This window comes from Salvelinus alpinus, chromosome 7 (assembly GCF_045679555.1).
Source record: "Salvelinus alpinus chromosome 7, SLU_Salpinus.1, whole genome shotgun sequence".
In the NCBI taxonomy this organism is placed as follows: Eukaryota; Metazoa; Chordata; class Actinopteri; order Salmoniformes; family Salmonidae; genus Salvelinus; species Salvelinus alpinus.
Window position 1 is genome coordinate 28,274,193 of NC_092092.1, and position 23,530 is coordinate 28,297,722.

Consider the following 23,530-nt stretch of genomic DNA (forward strand, 5'->3'; position numbering starts at 1 on the left):
TTGATGATCTTTTTGGCCTTCCTGTGACATTGGGGGCTGTAGGTGTCCTGGAGGGCAGGTAGTTTGCCCCCGGTGATGCGTTGGGCAGATGGCACCACCCTCTGGAGAGCCCTGCAGTTGCGGGCGGTGCAGTTACCGTACCAGGCGGTGATACAGTCCGACAGCATGCTCTCAATTGTGAATCTGTTGCGCCTTCTTCACCACACTGTCTGTGTGGGTCGACCATTTCAGATCGTCAGTGATGTGTACCCTGAGGAACTTGAAGCTTTTCACCTTCTCCACTGCGGTCCCGTCGATGTGGATAGGGGGGTGCTCCCTCTGTTGTTTCCTGAAGCTCCTTTGTTTTGTTGACGTCGAGTGAGAGGTTATTTTCCTGACACCACTCTCCCATGGCCTTCACCTCCTCCCTGTAGGCTGTCTCATCATTGTTGGTAACCAGGCCTACTACTGTTGTGTCGTCTGCAAACTTGATGATTGAGTTGGAAGCGTGTGTGGCCACGCAGTCATGGGTGAACAGGGAGTTCAGAAGGGGGCTGAGTTGAGGATCAGCAGAGTGGAGATGTTGTTTCCTACCATCACCACCTGGGGGCAGCCCATCAGGTAGTCCAGGACCCAGTTGCACAGGGTAGGGTTCAGACCCAAGGCCCTGAGCTTAATGATGAGCTTGGAGGGTACTATGGTGTTGAATGCTGAGTTACAGTAAATGAACAGCAATCTTACATAGGTATTCATTTTGTCCAGATGGGATAGGGCAGTGTGCAGTGCGATGGAGATTGCATCGTCTGTGGATCTATTGGGACGGTAAGCAAATTGAAGTGGGTCTAGGGTGTCAGGTAAGTTAGAGGTGATAGGATCCTTAACTAGCCTCTCAAAGCACTTCATGATGACAGAAGTGAGTGCTACGGGGTAATAGTAATTTAGTTCAGTTACCTTTGCTTTCTTGGGTATAGGAACAATGGTGGACATCTTGAAGCAAGTGGGGACAGCAGCCAGCTGGTCTGCGCATGCTCTGAGGACGCGACTAGGAATGCCGTCTGGGCTGGCAGCCTTGCGAGGGTTAACACGCTTAAAATGTCTTACTCACGTTGGCCACGGAGAAGGAGAGGCCACAGTCCTTGATAGCGGGCCGTGTCGGTGGCACTGTGTTATCCTCAAAGCGGCCGAAGAAGGTGTTTGTTCGGAAGCTTGTTCAGAAGCAAGACATCAGTGTCTGTGACGTGGCTGGTTTCCCCTTTGTAGTCCGTGATTTTCTGTAGACCCTGCCACATATGTCTCGTGTCTGAGCCGTTGAATTACGACTCCACTTTGTCTCTGTACTGACATTTTACCTGTTTGATTGCCTTACGGAGGGAATAACTACACTGTTTGTATTCGGCCATATTCCTAGTCACCTTGCCATGGTTAAATGTGCTGGTTCGCGCTTTCAGTTTTGCGCGAATGCTGCCATCTATCCCCGGTTTCTGATTTGGGTAGGTTTTAATAGTCACAGTGGATACAACACCTCCTATACACTTCCTGATGAACTCAGTCGCCGTATCCGTGTATTCGTCAATGTTATTCTCAGAGGCTAGACGGAACATATCCCAGTCCGCGTGATCAAAACAATCTTGAAGCATGGATTCCGATTGGTCAGTCCAGCGTTGAATAGACCTTAGCACTGGTACTTCCTGTTTGAGTTTCTGCCTATAGGAAGGGAGGAACAAAATGGAGTCATGATCAGATTTGCCGAAGGGAGGGCTGGGGAGGGCCTTGTAGGCGTTTTGAAAAGTTGAGTAGCATAGTTCCAATGTTTTTCCAGAGCGAGTACTACAGTCAATGTGAGTACTACAGTTTAACTTCGGTAGTGTTTTCCTCAAAGTTGCCTTATTCAAATCCCCAGCTACAATAAATGCGGCCTCAGGATATGTGGTTTCCAGTTTGCATAAAGTCCAGTGTAGTTCTTTGAGGGCCGTCATGGTATCGGCTTGAGGGGGAATATACACGCTGTGACTATAATCAAAGATAATTATCTTGGGAGGTAATATGGTCGGCATTTGATTGTGAGGTATTCTAGGTCGGGTGAACAAAAGGACTTGAGTTTCTGTATATTATCAAAATCACACCCTGAGTAGTTAATCGTGAAACATACACCCCCGCCTTTCTTCTTCCCAGAGAGTACTTTATTCCTGTCTGCGCGATGTACTGAGAACCCAGTTGGATGTAAGGATTGGGAGAGTATATCCCGAGAGAGCCATGTTTCCGTAAAACAGAGTATGTTACAATCCCTGATGTCTCTTTGGAAGGAGATCCTCTCCCTGAGCTCGTCTACTTTATTATCCAGAGACTGAACATTATCGAGTAATATACTCGGAAGAGGTGGATGTTGTGCAGAAGTCCACTCCGAATACCTCTTCTCCGCCGCCAGTGTTTTGGTGCAGCCTCTGGAATAAGTTCAGTTACTCTGGGGGGGTACGAACAAAGGATCCAATTCGGGAAAGTCGTATTCCTGGTCGTAATGCTGGTGACTTACCGCCGCTCTGATATCCAAAAGTTATTTCCGGCTGTATGTAATAACACAAAAAATGTTCTGGGCTAATAATGGAAGAAATAACACACAAAAAAACCCGAAATAGTGCAAAGTTGCTTAGGAGCTAGAAGCAGAGCTGCCATCTAGGAAATAAGACTATTTACCACGAACAATACGAGTGGGAAAACACCCTCTTACCCTCTGCAGTTTTTCCAGACATATGGAACATAACACTTATTTTGAAATTGTGCATTATTTAGTTACTTTTAAATAATTAGCTGTTTTTCCAAGCAGAAAAATGTTTAAGCTTGGTCAGTTGGTCGGGATATTTTTACCAGACGCCCACATCATGACCTGTAGTGAAAAACGGTTCATATGTACTTAGATATGTGCCAATTTCCCAATAACAGGAACAAATTGTCTGTAAAAACACAATATTTCCTTTGGAGTCTAAGTACCAAAATACACTGCAGCCTGCCTGCCTACTGCTGTATAATGCACCCAGAGCAGAACAAATAAAGTACTGTGTAAACAATAGCTTAGAGATCCTAACCCGTATCTCACCCTGATGATTAGGAATGATAGGAATAGCAGCACCTCCTGCTAACAGAGAGAGGAGGCTGATCACAGCTCTATGCCTGCAGGCTAGAACAGACAGGCTAACACACACAAAGAGGAGGCTGATCACAGCTCTATGCCTGCAGGCTAGAACAGACAGGCTAACACACACAAAGAGGAGGCTGATCACAGCTCTATGCCTGCAGGCCAGAACAGACAAGCTAACACACACAGAGAGGAGGCCGATCACAGCTCTTGCCTCCAGGCCAGAACAGACAGGTTAACACACACAGAGAGGAGGCCGATCACAGCTCTATGCCTGCAGGCCAGAACAGACAGGCTAACACACACAGAGAGGAGGCCGATCACAGCTCTATGCCTGCAGGCCAGAACAGACAGGTTAACACACACAGAGAGGAGGCCGATCACAGCTCTATGCCTCCAGGCCAGAACAGACAGGCTAACACACACAGAGAGGAGGCCGATCACAGCTCTATGCCTCCAGGCCAGAACAGACAGGCTAACACACAGAGAGGAGGCTGATCACAGCTCAATTCCTACAGGCTAGAACAGACAGGCGCCTTTGAATAGACAATATGTACAGTAGACAATATAGTAGCATTGTACATCAATCGATCGGCCCTCAAAGAACTACTACAAATGTATTTATAAAGCCCTTTGTACATCAGCAGATATCACAAAGTGCTTATACAGAAACCCAGCCTAAAACCCCAAACAGCAAGCAATGCAGATGTAGAAGCACGGTGGCTAGGAAAAACTCCCTAGAAAGGCAGGAACCTAGGAAGAATCCTAGAGAGTAACCAGGCTCTGAGGGGTGGCCAGTCCTTTTCTGGCTGTGCCGGATGGAGATTACAAGAGTACATGGCCATTTAAGGCCAGTATTGTTCTTCAAGATGTTCATGTCACGCCTGCTTCCGCTCCCCCTCTCTGGCGCTCGAGGGCGCCAGCAAGCCCATTATTACGCACACCTGTCACCATCATTACGTGCATCTGCCCAATATTGGACTCACCTGGACTCCATTACTTTGTTGATTGCCCCTCTATATCTGTCTGCTCCTCAGTTTGTTCCCCGTGTCAGCATTAATGTCATTATGTTTTTCATGTCCAGACGCTGTCCTGTTTCATGTCTGTTTATTAATTAAAAGTTCACTCCCTGTACTTGCTTCTCGTCTCCAAGCTGCTGTCCTTACAGAATGCTGACACCACAATTTTAAGCATCAGGGAGTTTTTTTGTTTTTGTTGGTGATGTCGGGTCCGGGTGCCCGCTTCCAGAGGAACCAGGGGTGCCTCAGCGGGCTTCCACACCTTAGCTAGCTCGTGAGGGTTCCTTGCCTTGGTTGGCTCGGCAGGCTCCCATCAAACGTCATGCCTCAGCCAGCTCATCGGGCTCCCACGCCTCGACCGGCTCATCAGGCTCCCACGCCTCATCAGGCTCCCATCCCACGTCATGCCTCAGACGGCTTGTCGAGAGAGAGAAAATCAGAGGGAGCATACTTAAATTCACACAGGACACCAGATAAGACAGGATAATTACACCAGATATAACTGACTGACCCTAGCCCCCCGGCACATAGACTATTGCAGCATAGATACTGGAGAATGAGACAGGGGTGGGTCTGGAGACACTGTGTCCCCGTCTGGTGAAACCCCCGGACAGGGACAACCAGGCAGGATATAACCCCACCCACTTTTCCAAAGCACAGCCCCCACACCACTAGAGGGATATCAACAGACCACCATCTTACTACGCTGAAAAAAGGCTGAGTATAGCCCATGAAGACCTCCTCAACCATACGATCCCGAGGGGGTGCAAAACCGGACAGGAATATCACGTCTGTGACTCGATCCACTCAAGTGACGCACCCCTCCTAGGGACGGCATGGAAGAGCACTAGTAAACCAGTGACTCAGCACCCGTAATAGGGTTAGAGGCAGAGAATCCCAGTGGAGAGAGGGGAGCCAGCCAGGCAGAGACAGCAATGACGGTCCATCGCTCCTGGAGGCAGGAAGCCCTGAAATTTTAGGGACAATAAGGAGGCCTGCGTCTTGTGACCGTAGCGTATTTGAAGGTATGAACGGCAGGATTAAAACAGAGAGATAGGGAGGAGCATGCCCATGTCATGCTTTGTAGGTTAGCCGTAAAACATTGAAATCAACCCTAGCCTTAACTGGAAGCCAATGTAGAGAGCCTAGCCCTGGAGTAATATGATACATTTGTTTAGTTCTAGTCAGGATTCTAGCAGCCGTGTTTAGCACTAACTGAAGTTTATGTTGTGCTTTATCCGGGTAGCCTAACCTAGAAGTGAAAAAAGCATGGATTAGCTTTTCTGTATAATTTTTGGACAAAAAGTTTCCGATTTTTGCAATGTTACGAAGATGAGAAAACGCTGTCCTTGAAATATTCTTGATATGTTCGCAAAAAGAGAGCTCAGGGTCCAGAGTAACGCCAAGGTCCTTCACAGTTTTATTTGAGATGACTGTAAAACCATCAAGATGTCACGATTGTCGTCTGGATAAGGAGAGGACCAAAACGCAGCGTGGTAAGTGTTCGTCATTTTAATGGTAAACTGAACACTACAAAGCAAAACAACAAAGTGACAACCGAAAACAGCTCCGTCAGGTGCAACACACACTAAACAGAAATTAAACACACAATGGAAAACAGGCTACCTAAATATGGCTCCCAATCAGAGACAACGATAGACAGCTGCCTCTGATTGGGAACCACACCAGGCCAAACACATAGAAAACCAATAACCTAGAAAAAAGAACATAGACTCCCCACCCTAGTCACACCCTGGCCTAACCAAAATAGAGAATAAAAACCCTCTCTATAGCCAGGGCGTGACACAAGATTAATTGTCAGATCCAACAGCAGCTCTCTTTGTTTCTTGGGACCTAGAACTAGCATGTCTGTTTTGTTCGAGTTTAAAATGTAAAAATATACCGCCATCCACTTCCTTATGTCTGAAACACAGGCTTCCAGGGTAGGCAATTTTGGGGCTTCACCATGTTTCATTGAAATGTACAGCTGTGTGTCATCCACATAGCAATGAAAGTTGACATTGTGTTTCCGAATGACATCACCAAGAGGTAGAATATATAGTGAAAACAATACTGGTCCTCAAACAGAACCTTGAGGAACACAGAAACGTACAATTGATTTGTCAGTGGACAAACCATCTTTCCGACAGATAAGATCTAAACCAGGCAAGAACTTGTCCGTGTAGACCAATTTGGGGTTCTAATCTCTCCAAAAGAATGTAGGATTGATCGTGTCAAAAGCAGCACTAAGGTCTAGGAGCATGAGAACAGATGCAGAGCCTCGGTCTGACGCCATTAAAAGGTAATTTACCACCTCCACGAGTGCAGTCTCAGTGCTATGATGGGGTCTAAAACAAGACTGAAGAGTTTCATATACATTATTTGTCTTCAGGAAGGCAGTGAGTTGCTGCGCAATAGCTTTTTCTAAAACATTTGAGTGGAATGGGAGATTCGATATAGGCCAGTAGTTTTTTACATTTTCCGGGTTAAGATTTGGCTTTTTCAAGAGAGTCTTTGTTACTGCCACTTTTAGTGAGTTTGGTACACATCCGGAGGATAGGGAGCCATTTATTTCGTTCAACATAGGAGGACCAAGCACAGGAAATAGCTCTTTCATTAGTTTAGTTGGAATAGGGTCCAGTATGCAGCTTGATGGTTTAGAAGCCATTACTATTTTCATGAATGTGTCAAGAGATACAGGATTAAAAAGCGTGAGTGCCTCCATTGATCCTAGGACCTGGCAGTTCTGTGCAGACTCAGGACAACTGAGCTTTGGAGAAATACGCAGATTCAAAGAGGTGTCCGTAATTTGCTTTCTAATGACCATGATCTTTTCGTTTAAGAGGTTCATGAATTTATCACTGCTGAAGTGAAAGCTATTGTCTCTTGTTGAATGCTGCTTTTTAGTTAGCTTTGCGATAGCATGCACATTTTGGGGGGGGATTGTTCTTATTCTCCTCAATTAGGTTGGAAAAAGCGGATGATCGAGCAGCAGTGAGCACTCGTCGATATTGCACGGCACTGCCTTTCCAAGCTAGTCGGAAGACTTCCAGATTGGTGGAGCGCCATTTCCGTTCCAATTTTCTGGAAGCTTGTTTCAGGGCTCTGGTATTTTCTGTATAACAGGGAGCAAATTTCTTGTGACAAATGTTTTTAGTTTTTAGGGGTGAGACTGCATCTAGGGTATCACGCAAGTTTACATTTAGATCCTCAGTTAGGTGGTTTACCGATTTTTGTACTCTGACATCCTTGGGTAGGTGAAGGGAGTCTGGAAGGGCATCTAGGAATCTTTGTGTCATCCGAGAATTTATAGCACGGCATTTGATGATCCTTGGTTGGGGTCTGAGCAGATTATTTGTTGCAATTGAAAATGTAATAAGATGGTGGTCCGATAGTCCAAGATTATGAGGAAAAACGTTGAGATCCACAATATTTATTTCACAGGACAAAACTAGATCCAGTGGACCATGAGTAGGTCTGGAGACATGTTAGACAAAACTCACTGAGTCGATGATGGCTCCAAAATCCTTTTGGAGTGGGTCTGTGGACTTTTCCATGTGAATATTAAAGTCACCAAAAATTTGAATATTATCTTCCATAACTACAAGGTCCGATAGGAATTCCGGGAACTCATTGATGGAAGGCTGTATACGGCCCAGGAGGCCTGTAAACAGTAGCTATAAAAAGTGATTGAGTAGGCTGCATAGATTTCATGACTAGAAGCTCAAAAGAAGCTATTTTTTTTGTAAATTGAAATTTGCTGTCATAAATGTTAGCAACACCTCCGCCTTTGCGGGATGCGAGGGGATATGGTCACTAGTGTAACCAGGGGGAGAGGCTTAGTTTAACACAGTAAATTCATCAGGCTTGTGCCATGTTTCAGTCAGGCCAATCACATCAAGATTATGATCAGTGATTAGTTCATTGACTATAACTGCCTTGGAAGTGAGGGATCTAAACATTAAGTAACCCTATTTGAGATGTGAGACATCACAATCTCTTTCAATAATGATAGGAATGGAGTAGGTCTTTATTCCAGAGAGATTGCTAAGGGGAACACCACCATGTTTTGTTTTGCTCAACCTAAATCGAGGCACAGACACGGTTTCTTGGGGATAGCTGAGCTGACTACACTGACTGTGCTAGTGGCAGACTCCACTAATCTGGCAGGCTGGCTAACAGCCTGCTGCTTGGCCTGCACCCTATCTCATTGTGGAGCTAGAGTAGAGTAGACAACATGGCTCACATCATTGGCTGTGTGTGTGTGTGTGTGTGTGTGTGTGTGTGTGTGTGTGTGTGTGTGTGTGTGTGTGTGTGTGTGTGTGTGTGTGTGTGTGTGTGTGTGTGTGTGTGTGTGTGTGTGTGTGTGTGTGTGTGTGTGTGTGTGTTATATTGCTATACTGTACGTCTCAGGGCTCCAAAGGGACAATGGTATGAGCACAGATAGAACAATGAGACAGATATTTCACTGGATGTATAAATGTGAAGCATCCGGTTGGCATTTCCACTCACTACCAGATATGGAGGGGGAAGAGGGAACAAGATGGATTTTGGCCGACATTCTGCAAATTTTCTCATCGATTAAACATTTGATCTCAATACAGTTTTCTGTTCCCAAAACTAAAATCTGTTATGAACGGAGTTAACTAAGTTTTGTAGACTTGATCTTTTGCAAAAGTTTTTAAAAACCATACTGTTTAGGAGTGCAAAGGCGAATTGAGTTATTGCACATGCACACTTCACAGAGTAGGCGTTCCCTAACGGAAATATGCAGATGTATACTAGAATGCGCCAATAGGATATCGCTAACGCGTACTTGGTTCTGCCCACCTCCTTGCTTGTTCTGCCCACTATGACTAATTTGTTCCCATTGGAAACGACAAGCTGTGGTCTATCTTAGTTTAGTTATACAAATCTGTGGTATGAGTGTGATAGTTAAAGGCCCAGCGCAGTCAAAAACATGATTTCCTGTATTTGATGCATATATTTCCACACTAAGGTTGTAATAATACTGTGATATAGTCAAAATGATGATAATACCCTTTTAGTGTAAGAGCTGTTTGAAAAGAATATCTGGAATTTCTGCCTGTTGTGGTGGGGTGGAGTTTTGGCCTGCCTGGTGACATCACCAGGTAGTAATTTAGTTCATAGACCAATAAGAAAGAGTTACAAATCTCTCTGCCAATAACAGGTAGTTTTCCGTTTTCCTCTCCCCACTTAGACCACTCAAGCAAGATTTTTTCCTAGGAAACCTCTTGCTTAAGACATTGCTCTTGCTAAGAAGCTATTTTTGTTCATTACAAAAATAAAAAAAATATTGAAAACAATCACAGTAAGGAACTTAAATGTTACCCAGAAATGAATGCTCAAAGCGCACATTGCACAGTTTCTCTAGAAATAAATCAGATCCAGCCCGAACTGTGCAATGTAGTAGGGAGTTCTAGTGTCCAACAAGCAAATATACTACATAGTTAAGCGCATAAAACGTGGTAATTAACTACAGTGATCATAATCCATTGAGCATCTACTTGTCCAGTCTGTGTTTCTTTTACGCCTGCTATGGAAGAGACAGAAGAATGCATGATCATGAGGTGATTATAGAGAGCAGTTGTTGCTTCATGAGGTACACTATATATACAAAAGTATGTGGACACCCCTTCAAATTAATGGATTCAGCTATTTCAGCCACACCCATTAATGACAGGTGTATAAACTCGAGCACACAGCCATGCAATCTCCAAAGACAAACATTGCCAGTAGAATGGCCTTACTGAAGAGACTTTAAACGTGGCACCGTTATAGGATGCCACCTTTCTAACAAGCCAGTTCATCAACTTTCTGCCCTCAGCCGCAAAGTGGTAGGCCACACAAGCTCGCGCAGCGTGTAAAAATCGTCTGTCCTCGGTTGCAAAACTCACTACCGAGTTCCAAACTGTAAGCACAAGGGCTTTTGGAAGTAACGTCAGCACAAGAACTGATCATCAGGAGCTTCATGAAATGGGTTTCCATGGCCAAGCAGCCGCACACGAGCCTAAGATCACCATGTGTCGGCTGGAGTGGTGTAAAGCTCATCGCCATTGGACTCTGGAGCAGTGGAAATGCATTCTCTGGAGTGATGAATCTCGACCTCTACCCCATAGAACACTTTTGGGATGAATACCGATCAGTGCCCGACCTCAGTAATGATCTGGAAGGATCCTGGAAGGATATTGATCTCATCCCGTCAGTAGAGGATGCCGGGTTATTTTTTTAAAATGCCTTCCTGACCATCTTAAATAAGCATGCCCCATTCAAGAAATTTAGAACCAGAAACAGATATAGCCCTTGGTTCTCTCCAGACCTGACTGCCATTAACCAACACAAAAACATCCTATGGCGTTCTGCATTAGCATCGAACAGCCCCCGTGATATGCAACTTTTCAGGGAAGCTAGAAACCAATATACACAGGCAGTTAGAAAAGCCAAGGCTAGCTTTTTCAAGCAGAAATTTGCTTCCTGCAACACAAACTCAAAAAAGTTCTGGGACACTGTAAAGTCCATGGAGAATAAGAACACCTCCTCCCAGCTGCCCACTGCACTGAGGATAGGAAACTCTGTCACCACCGATAAATCCACTATAATTGAGAATTTCAATAAGCATTTTTCTACGGCTGGCCATGCTTTCCACCTGGCTACCCCTACCCCGGTCAACAGCACTGCACCCCCCACAGCAACTCGCCCAAGCCTTCCCCATTTCTCCTTCTCCCAAATCCAGTCAGCTGATGTTCTGAAAGAGCTGCAAAATCTGGACCCCTACAAATCAGCCGGGCTAGACAATCTGGATCCTTTCTTTCTAAAATTATCTGCCGAAATTGTTGCAACCCCTATTACTAGCCTGTTCAACCTCTCTTTCTTGTCATCTGAGATTCCCAAAGATTGGAAAGCAGCTGCAGTCATCCCCCTCTTCAAAGGGGGGGGCACTCTTGACCCAAACTGCTACAGACCTATATCTATCCTACCCTGCCTTTCTAAGGTCTTCGAAAGCCAAGTCAACAAACAGATTACCGACCATTTCGAATCCCACCATACCTTCTCCGCTATGCAATCTGGTTTCAGAGCTGGTCATGGGTGCACCTCAGCAACGCTCAAGGTCCTAAACGATATCCTAACCGCCATCGATAAGAAACAATACTGTGCAGCCGTATTCATTGACCTGGCCAAGGCTTTCGACTCTGTCAATCACCACATCCTCATCGGCAGACTCGATAGCCTTGGTTTCTCAAATGATTGCCTCGCCTGGTTCACCAACTACTTCTCTGATAGAGTTCAGTGTGTCAAATCGGAGGGTCTGTTGTCCGGGCCTCTGGCAGTCTCTATGGGGGTGCCACAGGGTTAAATTCTTGGACCGACTCTCTTCTCTGTATACATCAATGATGTCGCTCTTGCTGCTGGTGAGTCTCTGATCCACCTCTACGCAGACGACACCATTCTGTATACTTCTGGCCCTTCTTTGGACACTGTGTTAACAACCCTCCAGACGAGCTTCAATGCCATACAACTCTCCTTCCGTGGCCTCCAATTGCTCTTAAATACAAGTAAAACTAAATGCATGCTCTTCAACCGATCGCTGCCTGCACCTGCCCGCCTGTCCAACATCACTACTCTGGACGGTTCTGACTGGACGGTTCTGACTTGTGGACTATGTGGACAACTACAAATACCTAGGGGTCTGGTTAGACTGTAAACTCTCCTTCCAGACTCACATCAAATCTCCAATCCAAAGTTAAATCTAGAATTGGCTTCCTATTTCACAACAAAGCATCCTTCACTCATGCTGCCAAACATACCCTTGTAAAACTGACCATCCTACCGATCCGCGACTTCGGCGATGTCATTTACAAAATAGCCTCCAATACCCTACTCAATAAATCGGATGCAGTCTATCACAGTGCCATCCGTTTTGTCACCAAAGCTCCATATACTACCCACCACTGCGACCTGTATGCTCTCGTTGGCTGGCCCTCGCTTCATACTCGTCGCCTAACCCACTGGCTCCAGGTCATCTACAAGACCCTGCTAGGTAAAGTCCCCCCTTATCTCAGCTCGCTGGTCACCATAGCAGCACCCACCTGTAGCACACACTCCAGCAGGTATATCTCTCTGGTCACCCCCAAAGCCAATTCTTCCTTTGGCCGCCTCTCCTTCCAGTTCTCTGCTGCCAATGACTGAAATGAACTACAAAAATCTCTGAAACTGGAAACACTTATCTCCCTCACTAGCTTTAAGCACCAGCTGTCAGAGCAGCTCACAGATTACTGCACCTGTACATAGCCCATCTATAATTTATTTAACTACCTCCCCCTACTGTATTTATTTATTTTGCTCCTTTGCACCCCATTATTTCTATCTCTACTTTGCACATTCTTCCACTGCAAATCTACCATTCCAGTGTTTTACTTGCTATATTGTATTTACTTCGCCACCATGGCCTTTTTTTTTGCCTTTACCTCCCTTATCTCACCTCATTTGCTCACATTGTATATACTTATTTTTCTACTGTATTATTGACTCTATGTTTGTTTTACTCCATGTGTAACTCTGTGTTGTTGTATGTGTCGAACTGCTTTGCTTTATCTTGGCCAGGTCGCAATTGTAAATGAGAACTTGTTCTCAACTTGCCTACCTGGTTAAATAAAGGTGAAATAAATCAAAAATATATATATTGTGGCTGAATGTAAGCAAGTCCCAACAGCAATGTTCTATCATCTAGTGGAAAGCCTTCCTAGACATCAATGCATGAAGTGAAAATATGTTTTTAGTGGAAATTAGCATTCTCTCCTAAATAAAGTTTAATTCAAGTTAAATTACTAAAATGAAAGGCTTGTTTGGGAGTGACCCCAGGCCCCTGGGAGGCCTTCTGCAGCTGGCCCTCTAACCAGGCCTCCTGGACGTCTCTCAGGTCCGGGCAGGCCCACACACCAAAGAACAGCTGGGTTGGGATTACAGTATAGGTTAATGTTATTTAGATAATGTCATTATCAAGCTTTATGTATACAGCACATTTCAGACATGGAATGCAGCGCAATGTGCTTCACAGAAAAAAACAAATAAAAAACAATGAAACTTTTACTACACAACAAACATAAGAGGATAAAAAAACTAAAGAATAACAATAAAAACGGAATGACTAAAAAGCACACTAAGATCTCTTTAAATTTCCACAGTTTTGGCCCCTTCAGGTTCTCTGGAAGGCTATTCCAGAGGCTGGGGGCATAATAACTAAAGGCTGCCTTCATGCCTCTTTGTCCTAGGCTTTGGGATTGTTAAAAGGCCAGTGCCAGAGGACCTGAGGGACCTACTGGGTACATCACTTAAAAGTAGGTCTGACATGTATTGGGGTGCACAATTGTGGATTGATTTAAAAACCCATAGAAGAATATTAAAATGAATTCTAAAACTCATAGGCAGCCAGTGCAGAGACCTTAAAACCGGTGTTCTCCCTCTGGTCTTGGTCATTACCTGTGCTGCTGCATTCTGTATGTTTTGCAGTTGACCAATGGCTTTCCTGGGTAGACCAGACAGGAAAGCATTACAGTAGTCAAGCCTGCTTTTAATAAAATCATGGATGAGTCTCTCTGTATCAGCCTGAGAGAGAAACAGACGCACGATCGAAATAGAGTTCAGAATCTAAAATGACACCTGTTCAGAGCAAAATTTGTGTGACTGTCCTTGTCTATCAGTTTTTTGTTACTTGTCATGTTTTGTGTTATTTGTGGACCCCAGGAAGAGTAGCTGCTGCTTCTGCAAAAGCTAATGGGGATCCAAATAAACAAACAAAACAGTCGTAGCCTAATTCACATTGGATTAAAGTGTTAGCTAAGGGCTGGCACTCTGCCCCTACCATTCATGCTATAGGCCAATTGTTTCTATCTGGGTCAAAATGACCAGTGTTTTTATAAGGGACTGTAAGGGCTTTGTACAATCTCCTTCTACAGTATGTTTTCATCTCACTCTAGCCACCCACCCAGAAGCTGAAGTAGTCATCTCCCCAGGCGTTGCAGAACTGGGCTACAGTCTCCGGGGTGGGTGTGTTACCCAGGTCATGGTTCTCACTGACAAACACCAGAGGGATGGAGGGCTCTGTACCCCTCAGAGCCACCTTCAAGTCCCGCGCCTGCCCCTCCCGGAACGGGGTGCCTGCATGGGGGAGAGAGGACACACTCACTGTTAGGGGTCGGCAAGTGGCGACCTGTGGGCTAGAAATAGCCCAAGCCTGCCTTTTATCCGGCTTGAGAATTGGTGGTATTATTTTTTAACTTCCAAGGTTGTTTTTTTTCCATTTAAAGTTTGGATGGATATTATGGCCCCCTGCCTGTTCACAACATTCATTACCATCCACATATTAAAAACTGAGAAATTGAACAAAGTGAATATATCTGCTCTGTGAATAAAGTAAGGAGAAAGAGTCAAATAAGTCTATTTATAATTTACAATCAAACAAACCCATCAATGCATAGCAAAGTATTTCTTCCTTCCTTTCTTCCGGTTTTTATTTTTCCATTTAAGTAATTATTTTACTGCCCTACTTTTGGAGATAAAAATTCCTTAGAAGTTTGGATAGGGTTGGTTTCATAAGACAAGAGCATTTCCGGCAATACGAATTGTGCTGGAAGTAGAGAATAATAGTTTAGTAAAAAAATAAAAAAAGATAAAAAACCAAAGTGACTTTTTCCCTCCCTGCTATAATTAAGTGAACCTTTCTATATTCTGACACACGTACAAACAAGCACACACACACACACACACACACACACACACACACACACACACACACACACACACACACACACACACACACACACACACACACACACACACACACACACACACACACACACACACACACACACACACACACACACACACAAGGAAATGGGAAAATTAGGATAGCGCCTTCTGTCATTTAAATCTGGTGCTTGTATTCCCCATTCAAGCAGCTGTGGTGTCTGTACTGTATCAATGCCTGCATGCATTGACTTTATTAACATTTGGGGATCCTCGTGGGGTGGGGAGCCAATCAGCCCATATGTCCTGCAGAAAGGAATGGACGAGCAGCTAATTATCTGATGACTGATGTGGAGACCGGAGAGACTAAACCAAATCAGAGAGCCATCTGGACTAATAGTTACAATACACTAACATGATTTAGACGAGAGGAACATTTATCGTATAGAGCAACAAAATCCGTTAAGTAAGAAAGAATAACAATCAAATGAGGTACAACGACTGCCAACTGACTGCTGATTGCTGCTGTGAACAAAGGGTCAATACAGGGAGTCTGGTCTGAGGCTTTCAACAATATGTGTCATTATGTTTTTTATTTGATTTATTTTACCTTTATTTATACAGGGTTTTTCTCATTGAGATAATATCTATTTTCCAAGAGAGACCTGGTCCAATAGCAGCAGGGGGAACAACGTTTCAGACAAAACAACTTCCATACACTAACACAACATTAAACAAAGCTATTTATTTTATTTATTTTATTTTACCGTTATTTTACCAGGTAAGTTGACTGAGAACACGTTCTCATTTGCAGCAACGACCTGGGGAATAGTTACAGGGGAGAGGAGGGGGATGAATGAGCCAATTGTAAACTGGGGATTATTAGGTGACCGTGATGGTTGAGGGCCAGATTGGGAATTTAGCCAGGACACCGGGGTTAACACCCCTACTCTTACGATAAGTGCCATGGGATCTTTAATGACCTCAGAGAGTCAGGACACCCGTTTAACGTCCCATCCGAAAGACGGCACCCTACACAGAGCAGTGTCCCCAATCACTGGGGACACTGTAAACACACATATAAACACACATGCAGTACAACAATTACATATTACATTAAAAACACAAACATCTTGACTAAAAACACCTGGCCTAAAAACAATTACACTCTTCTATGTTAAATACAACTGGTAAATAAATGCTCCTGTCCTCTTAAATACATTTTCAAAACAATAATACAATTATAAAAAAGGAGCCCTCACATACAGACACAGATTGACATACAGGCTACTGTTGATAAATCCACTACACTACACCATACAAGGCTACTGCTGTTAGATCCACGACACAACACCATACAAGACTACTGTTGTTAGATTTGGATCCTGTAGTACAAACTCTAAAAAGTTCTGGGACACTGTAAAGTCCATGGAGAATAAGAACACCTCCTCCCAGCTGCCCACTGCACTGAGGCTAGGAAACACTGTCACTACCGATAAATCCACAATAATTGAGAATTTCAATTATCATTTTTCTACGGCTGGCCATGCTTTGCACCTGGCTACCCCTTCCCCGGTCAACAGCCCTGCGCTCCCCACAGCAACTCGCCCAAACCTCCCCCACTTCTCCTTCACCCAAATCCAGATAGCTGATGTTCTGAAAGAGCTGCAAAATCTGGACCCCTACAAATCAGCCGGGCTAGACAATCTGGACCCTCTCTTTCTAAAATGATCTGCCGAAATTGTTGCAACCCCTATTACTAGCCTGTTCAAACTCTCTTTCGTATCGTCTGAGATTCCCATAGATTGGAAAGCTGCCGCAGTCATGCCCCTCTTCAAAGGGGGAGACACTCTAGACCCAAACTGCTACAGACCTATATCTATCCTACCCTGCCCTTCTAAGGTCTTTGAAAGCCAAGTTAACAAACAGATTACCGACCATTTCGAATCTCACTGTACCTTCTCCACTATGCAATCTGGTTTCAGAGCTGGTCATGGGTGCACCTCAGCCACGCTCAAGGTCCTAAACGATATCATAACCGCCGTCGATAAGAGACATTACTTTGCAGCCGTATTCATCGACCTGGCTAAGGCTTTCGACTCTGTCAATCACAACATTCTTATTGGCAGGCTCAACAGCCTTGGTTTCTCAAATGATTGCCTCGCTTGGTTCACCAACTACTTCTCAGATAGAGTTCAGTATGTCAAATCGGAGGGCCTGTTGTCTGGACCTCTGGCAGTCTCTATGGGGGTGCCACAGGGTTCAATTCTCGGGCCGACTCTCCTCTCTGTATACATCAATGATGTCGCTCTTGCTGCTGGTGATTCTATGATCCACCTCTACGCAGACGACACCATTCTGTATACCTCTGGCCCTTCTTTAGATACTGTGTTAACTAACCTCCAAATGAGATTCAATGCCATACAACTCTCCTTCCGTGGCCTCCAACTGCTCTTAAATGCAAGTAAAACTAAATGCATGCTCTTCAACCGATCGCTGCCCGCACCTGCCCGCCCGTCCAGCATCACTACTCTGGACGGTTCTGACTTAGAATATGTGGACAACTACAAATACCTAGGTGTCTGGTTAGATGTAAACTCTCCTTCCAGACTCACATTAAACATCTCCAATCCAAAATTAAATCTAGAATCGGCTTCCTATTTCGCAACAAAGCGTCCTTCACTCATGCTGCCAAACATACCCTCGTAAAACTGACCATCCTACCGATCCTCGACTTCGGCGTTGTCATTTATAAAATAGCCTCCAACACTCTACTCAACAAATTGGATGCAGTCTATCACAGTGCCATCCGTTTTGTCACCAAAGCCCCATATACTACCCACCACTGCGACCTGTATGCTCTCGTTGGCTGGCCCTCGCTTCATACTCGTCGCCTAACCCACTGGCTCCAGGTCATCTACAAGACCCTGCTAGGTAAAGCCCCGCCTTATCTCAGCTCACTGGTCACCATAGCCGCACCCACCCGTAGCATGCGCTCCAGCAGGTATATCTCACTGGTCACCCCCAAAGCCAATTCTTCCTTTGGCCTCTCCTTCCAGTTCTCTGCTGCCAATGACTGGAACGAACTGCAAAAATCTCTGTGCAGCTGTAGCTACAGTCCTGCTACAGTTATACCTCATCAATCTGCATTTGGGACAAGTCAATACCACGGTATCGGTGAGTGATGATGAGACTAAGATTTTTCACATTAGGGTACTAGGGGGTAACTAGCCACCCCTAACAACAATGTCTAATTGCTGACACAAAAAAGCAATGTTTAGAAAAAAAAGTATCTGGATGAAGGTCGTGCTTTGGCGAATAAACTAAAGGGACATAAATGGCTATTAAATCCATTTAATCAGTTTTATTTAGAAATTCTTAAGTAAGTAATACTTAAAATCTAAGTCTAGTTGTTATATTTTCATTATTTAAATCAAATTTGGGGGAAAAGGGTGTTGCACATGTCACTATTAATATCTGCACTATGAGGAGATTTGATGTAAAGTCCCTCTTTTTAACTCACCTGCACATTAATTGTCTTTGTTCTTTCTTTGTTGTTTATTTTCCTTACAATCCATTATGTAAATTACACTAAATATCATTTGAATAATACAAGATTTTAAATCCCAGCAGTCTTTAAAATGACATTCAGGAGCAAAAGGTTTTCAATAGCTTTTAATTCATTCAAAAATGTATTCATTGGAATATGATATTGGAATGGAATATAACTAATAACATTAAATAACATTGGAATATAACATTTAATAACAATAAAACATAACTTAACTAATTCAGTGTAACATTGATGTTGCGTCTCTTATGCTCTGCTATTGCACGATTCTAATTTGTACCTAGGTCACAAATGAAGCTATCCCCAGTAAAATTGGAGCACAACTCATGAGCCCACCTCCTGCATTGCTCACACCTAATCCAGTCCTGTGACTGAAAACAGCTCCTCACAGAAAAGACATTCCGCATCCCCTTCTTTGGTGGCTGATGTGGCTTGTTGTGCTGCAACAACCTTCTTTGAGACAACTTTTATTTGAAGAACCTGCATCATTTTCTTACTCTCTCTCTCTTCTTGTTGATGTTTCTGTAGAGCGTTTTCCTCCAGCAACCTTTTGTAAGGTGAGGCTGTCAGTACAGCCGCAGACTCTGCCTTCCTCTTCCTCGGCCTCGACTCCTGGAGCCTCGACCTCAGGGACAACTCCAATAGAACTGCTGCAGCTGTTGGTTGTCGGTTTAAGCAAAAACAAACAAACAAGAACACATGAGTATTGGTACAATAAACACTTCTAACAGACTAACAGACTTTTTTATTTTCTTACCAACATTTGGACACGGGTAGGCTGCAGGGTGGAGGTTGTGGCAGAGGTAGATGGGGTGGAGGTAGAGGTTTTGGTGTTAGAGCTGGTGGAGGTAGAGCTGGTGGCCGTATCGGTAGAGGTGGAGACGGTAGAGCTGGTGGCCGTATCGGTAGAGGTGGCGGCGGTAGAGCTGGTGGCCGTATCGGTAGAGGTGGAGACGGTAGAGCTGGTGGCCGTATCGGTAGAGGTGGCGGCGATAGAGCTGGTGGCCGTATCGGTAGAGGTGGCGGCGGTAGAGCTGGTGGCCGTATCGGTAGAGGTGGAGACGGTAGAGCTGGTGGCCGTATCGGTAGAGGTGGAGACGGTAGAGCTGGTGGCCGTATCGGTAGAGGTGGCGGCGGTAGAGCTGGTGGCCGTATCGGTAGAGGTGGCGGCGGTAGAGCTGGTGGCCGTATCGGTAGAGGTGGCGGCGGTAGAGCTGGTGGCCGTATCGGTAGAGGTGGAGACGGTAGAGCTGGTGGCCGTATCGGTAGAGGTGGCGGCGGTAGAGCTGGTGGCCGTATCGATAGAGGTGGCGGCGGTAGAGCTGGTGGCCGTATCGGTAGAGGTGGAGGCGGTAGAGCTGGTGGCCGTATCGGTAGAGGTGGCGGCGGTAGAGCTGGTGGCCGTATCGGTAGAGGTGGAGACGGTAGAGCTGGTGGCCGTATCGGTAGAGGTGGCGGCGGTAGAGCTGGTGGCCGTATCGGTAGAGGTGGAGACGGTAGAGCTGGTGGCCGTATCGGTAGAGGTGGAGGCGGTAGAGCTGGTGGCCGTATCGGTAGAGGTGGCGGCGGTAGAGCTGGTGGCCGTATCGGTAGAGGTGGCGGCGGTAAAGCTGGTGGCCGTATCGGTAGAGGTGGCGGCGGTAAAGCTGGTGGCCGTATCGGTAGAGGTGGCGGCGGTAAAGCTGGTGGCCGTATCGGTAGAGTTGGCGGCGGTAGAGCTGGTGGCCGTATCGGTAGAGGTGGCGGCGGTAGAGCTGGTGGCCGTATCGGTAGAGGTGGCGGCGGTAAAGCTGGTGGCCGTATCGGTAGAGGTGGAGACGGTAGAGCTGGTGGCCGTATCGGTAGAGGTGGCGGCGGTAGAGCTGGTGGCCGTATCGGTAGAGGTTGCGGCGGTAGAGCTGGTGGCCGTATCGGTAGAGGTTGCGGCGGTAGAGCTGGTGGCCGTATCGGTAGAGGTTGCGGCGGTAGAGCTGGTGGCCGTATCGGTAGAGGTGGAGACGGTAGAGCTGGTGGCCGTATCGGTAGAGGTGGAGGCGGTAGAGCTGGTGGCCGTATCGGTAGAGGTGGCGGCGGTAGAGCTGGTGGCCGTATCGGTAGAGGTGGAGACGGTAGAGCTGGTGGCCGTATCGGTAGAGGTGGAGGCGGTAGAGCTGGTGGCCGTATCGGTAGAGGTGGCGGCGGTAGAGCTGGTGGCCGTATCGGTAGAGGTGGAGACGGTAGAGCTGGTGGCCGTATCGGTAGAGGTGGCGGCGGTAGAGCTGGTGGCCGTATCGGTAGAGGTGGCGGCGGTAGAGCTGGTGGCCGTATCGGTAGAGGTGGCGGCGGTAGAGCTGGTGGCCGTATCGGTAGAGGTGGCGGCGGTAGAGCTGGTGGCCGTATCGGTAGAGCTGGTGGCCGTATCGGTAGAGGTGGCGGCGGTAGAGCTGGTGGCCGTATCGGTAGAGGTGGAGACGGTAGAGCTGGTGGCCGTATCGGTAGAGGTGGAGACGGTAGAGCTGGTGGCCGTATCGGTAGAGGTGGCGGCGGTAGAGCTGGTGGCCGTATCGGTAGAGGTGGAGACGGTAGAGCTGGTGGCCGTATCGGTAGAGGTGGAGGCGGTAGAGCTGGTGGCCGTATCGGTAGAGGTGGCGGCGGTAGAGCTGGTGGCCGTATCGGTAGAGGTGGCGGCGGTAAAGCTGGTGGCCGTATCGGTAGAGGTGGCGGCGGTAAAGCTGGTGGCCGTATCGGTAGAGGTGGCGGCGGTAAAGCTGGTGGCCGTATCGGTAGAGGTGGCGGCGGTAGAGCTGGTGGCCGTATCGGTAGAGGTGGCGGCGGTAGAGCTGGTGGCCGTATCGGTAGAGGTGGCGGCGGTAAAGCTGGTGGCCGTATCGGTAGAGGTGGAGACGGTAGAGCTGGTGGCCGTATCGGTAGAGGTGGCGGCGGTAGAGCTGGTGGCCGTATCGGTAGAGGTTGCGGCGGTAGAGCTGGTGGCCGTATCGGTAGAGGTTGCGGCGGTAGAGCTGGTGGCCGTATCGGTAGAGGTTGCGGCGGTAGAGCTGGTGGCCGTATCGGTAGAGGTGGAGACGGTAGAGCTGGTGGCCGTATCGGTAGAGGTGGAGGCGGTAGAGCTGGTGGCCGTATCGGTAGAGGTGGCGGCGGTAGAGCTGGTGGCCGTATCGGTAGAGGTGGAGACGGTAGAGCTGGTGGCCGTATCGGTAGAGGTGGAGGCGGTAGAGCTGGTGGCCGTATCGGTAGAGGTGGCGGCGGTAGAGCTGGTGGCCGTATCGGTAGAGGTGGAGACGGTAGAGCTGGTGGCCGTATCGGTAGAGGTGGCGGCGGTAGAGCTGGTGGCCGTATCGGTAGAGGTGGCGGCGGTAGAGCTGGTGGCCGTATCGGTAGAGGTGGCGGCGGTAGAGCTGGTGGCCGTATCGGTAGAGGTGGCGGCGGTGGCAGTAGAGCACTGTGGTTGAATGAATTCTTTGCATTGAAAATAAACAACAAAAAACACTTTCTACCAAGTACATGCTGCTTCTGCAACGTTTCCTTCATTTTGATGACTTTTTCTTACCGGCAATGGGCCCCTCTATAACCTCAGCGGACACGAAGTCCGCTTCTGTGAAGATGTCCTTCTCCAAAGGCCACAGCCCACTGGCCCGGAAGCCCTCCACTCCTCTCTCCACACTGGCCAACTTGTTATAGGCCTTTGCGAAGAGGCCAGCCATTTGGTATATACCTATCGTTTTCACAGGATGGGTCGTCATACACTGATCTGCTGCCCTGTTGTAAAAGGCCTTCAGACCCTTGAAGATGGTACGGTCTAACGGCTGCATCTTGTGGCTGCAGTGGGGTGGCAGAGTGATGAGAATCACTCCCTGGCTTCTTGCCGTCAGAACAACCTCCAGGGTCTAATGGAAGGGGTGCCCATCGGGGATCAGGATGTGGGGTTCCTCAGGGATGCAACCAACACTATGGGTGAAGTGGTGGAGCCAGGCGACAAAGATGGTCCTGTCGACCCAGCCTGAGTCACTCACCCTTCCAACGGACCCTGGAGGTGCTCCAATCAGGAGCTGTTCTTTCATCCTCTTCCGGGGAAAGATGAAGAGGGGCGGTACGTACTGCCCCGCTGCACTGATAGTACAAATTACTGTGACTGTAAAGCCCCTCTCTGTGCTGGTCATCCGTGCAACCTGTTTTGCTCCCGGGTGGCCACCACAGGCAACGGTTTCTGGACACTTTGTATTCCCATCTCATCCATGTTCCAAATCCTCATTGGCCCAACGTCCCTGACGCTGTTTAAAATGTCCTCATAGGCCTTAAAAAAAACTGGTCAACCTTAAGCTCATTAATGCCCACGGCCCTCACAAGACCGGTTGCTTACAGTACTCAAACTGATAGTTGAGTTGCGCTTCATGAAGCCACTGCACCAATCGAGCCCTGCATACCCCGTTCCTTTGCTGAACCTGTGCTTGATTCCCATCCTCTCTGTCAGATCGAAGGCGAGTCTTCTCACGTCCCATGATGTTAGGCCAAATAGGGCTCTTTCCAATTGTTGAATGTGGTTGACAAGGTCACTTTCATACGTGGAAGAGAAGGCTGGCACCCCACCCATTTGGCTGAAGCCTGGGTTTTTCACCTCCTTTCCTCTGTGGTGCTGTAGGGTTCTTGGTGGAATGTTGAACACCCCGGCAGCCCCTTTAAGGTCTGCCAATTTTCTACTGCCTTCAGGGCATGCTGTATCACCTAAGAGCCATAGCTTCCACGGTCTGTTTTCTTCTTGTATGTTCTCATCTGCAAATAAAAAAATGAAATTATTTTAGGAACTGTAAGGAACTGACCCCTAATCTAACAGATGGCCCCTAACCCCCCTAACTACCCCACATAGGACGGTGTACCTTAAGACAAGTCAGTTTCTTTCAAACCACCTGACTCAAAGTATTATTATTAACCTGCAGAGGGAAGAGGTGCCAATTTAAAAGCCCTCTCTTAAAAACGTAGCTTGCTATCTAGCTATATGACGTAAAATGCTGTGTAAAATAGCTAAAAGGCTATAAAGTAAGATTAACTGTAAAGCTATCAGTCACTAGTGCA

At 46.8% G+C, this 23,530-nt stretch overlaps 1 protein-coding gene and 1 long non-coding RNA gene across 2 annotated transcripts in view; both read right to left on the bottom strand.

Moving 5' to 3' along the window:
* Positions 1-522: 522 nt before the first annotated feature.
* The window catches only part of cpped1 (calcineurin-like phosphoesterase domain containing 1), a 38,968-nt gene continuing 15,960 nt past the window's right edge, over positions 523-23,530 (bottom strand). The window contains 4 exon segments of the mRNA XM_071412081.1: positions 523-689; positions 12,976-13,124; positions 14,124-14,304; positions 16,040-16,044. Of these exon segments, the coding sequence (XP_071268182.1) occupies positions 523-689; positions 12,976-13,124; positions 14,124-14,304; positions 16,040-16,044 (502 nt within the window).
* On the bottom strand, positions 18,554-19,478 carry LOC139580128 (uncharacterized). The gene is made up of 2 exons (XR_011675980.1): positions 19,221-19,478; positions 18,554-19,119 (listed from the first exon to the last, which is right to left on the bottom strand). It is a non-coding gene; the product is annotated as an uncharacterized lncRNA (long non-coding RNA).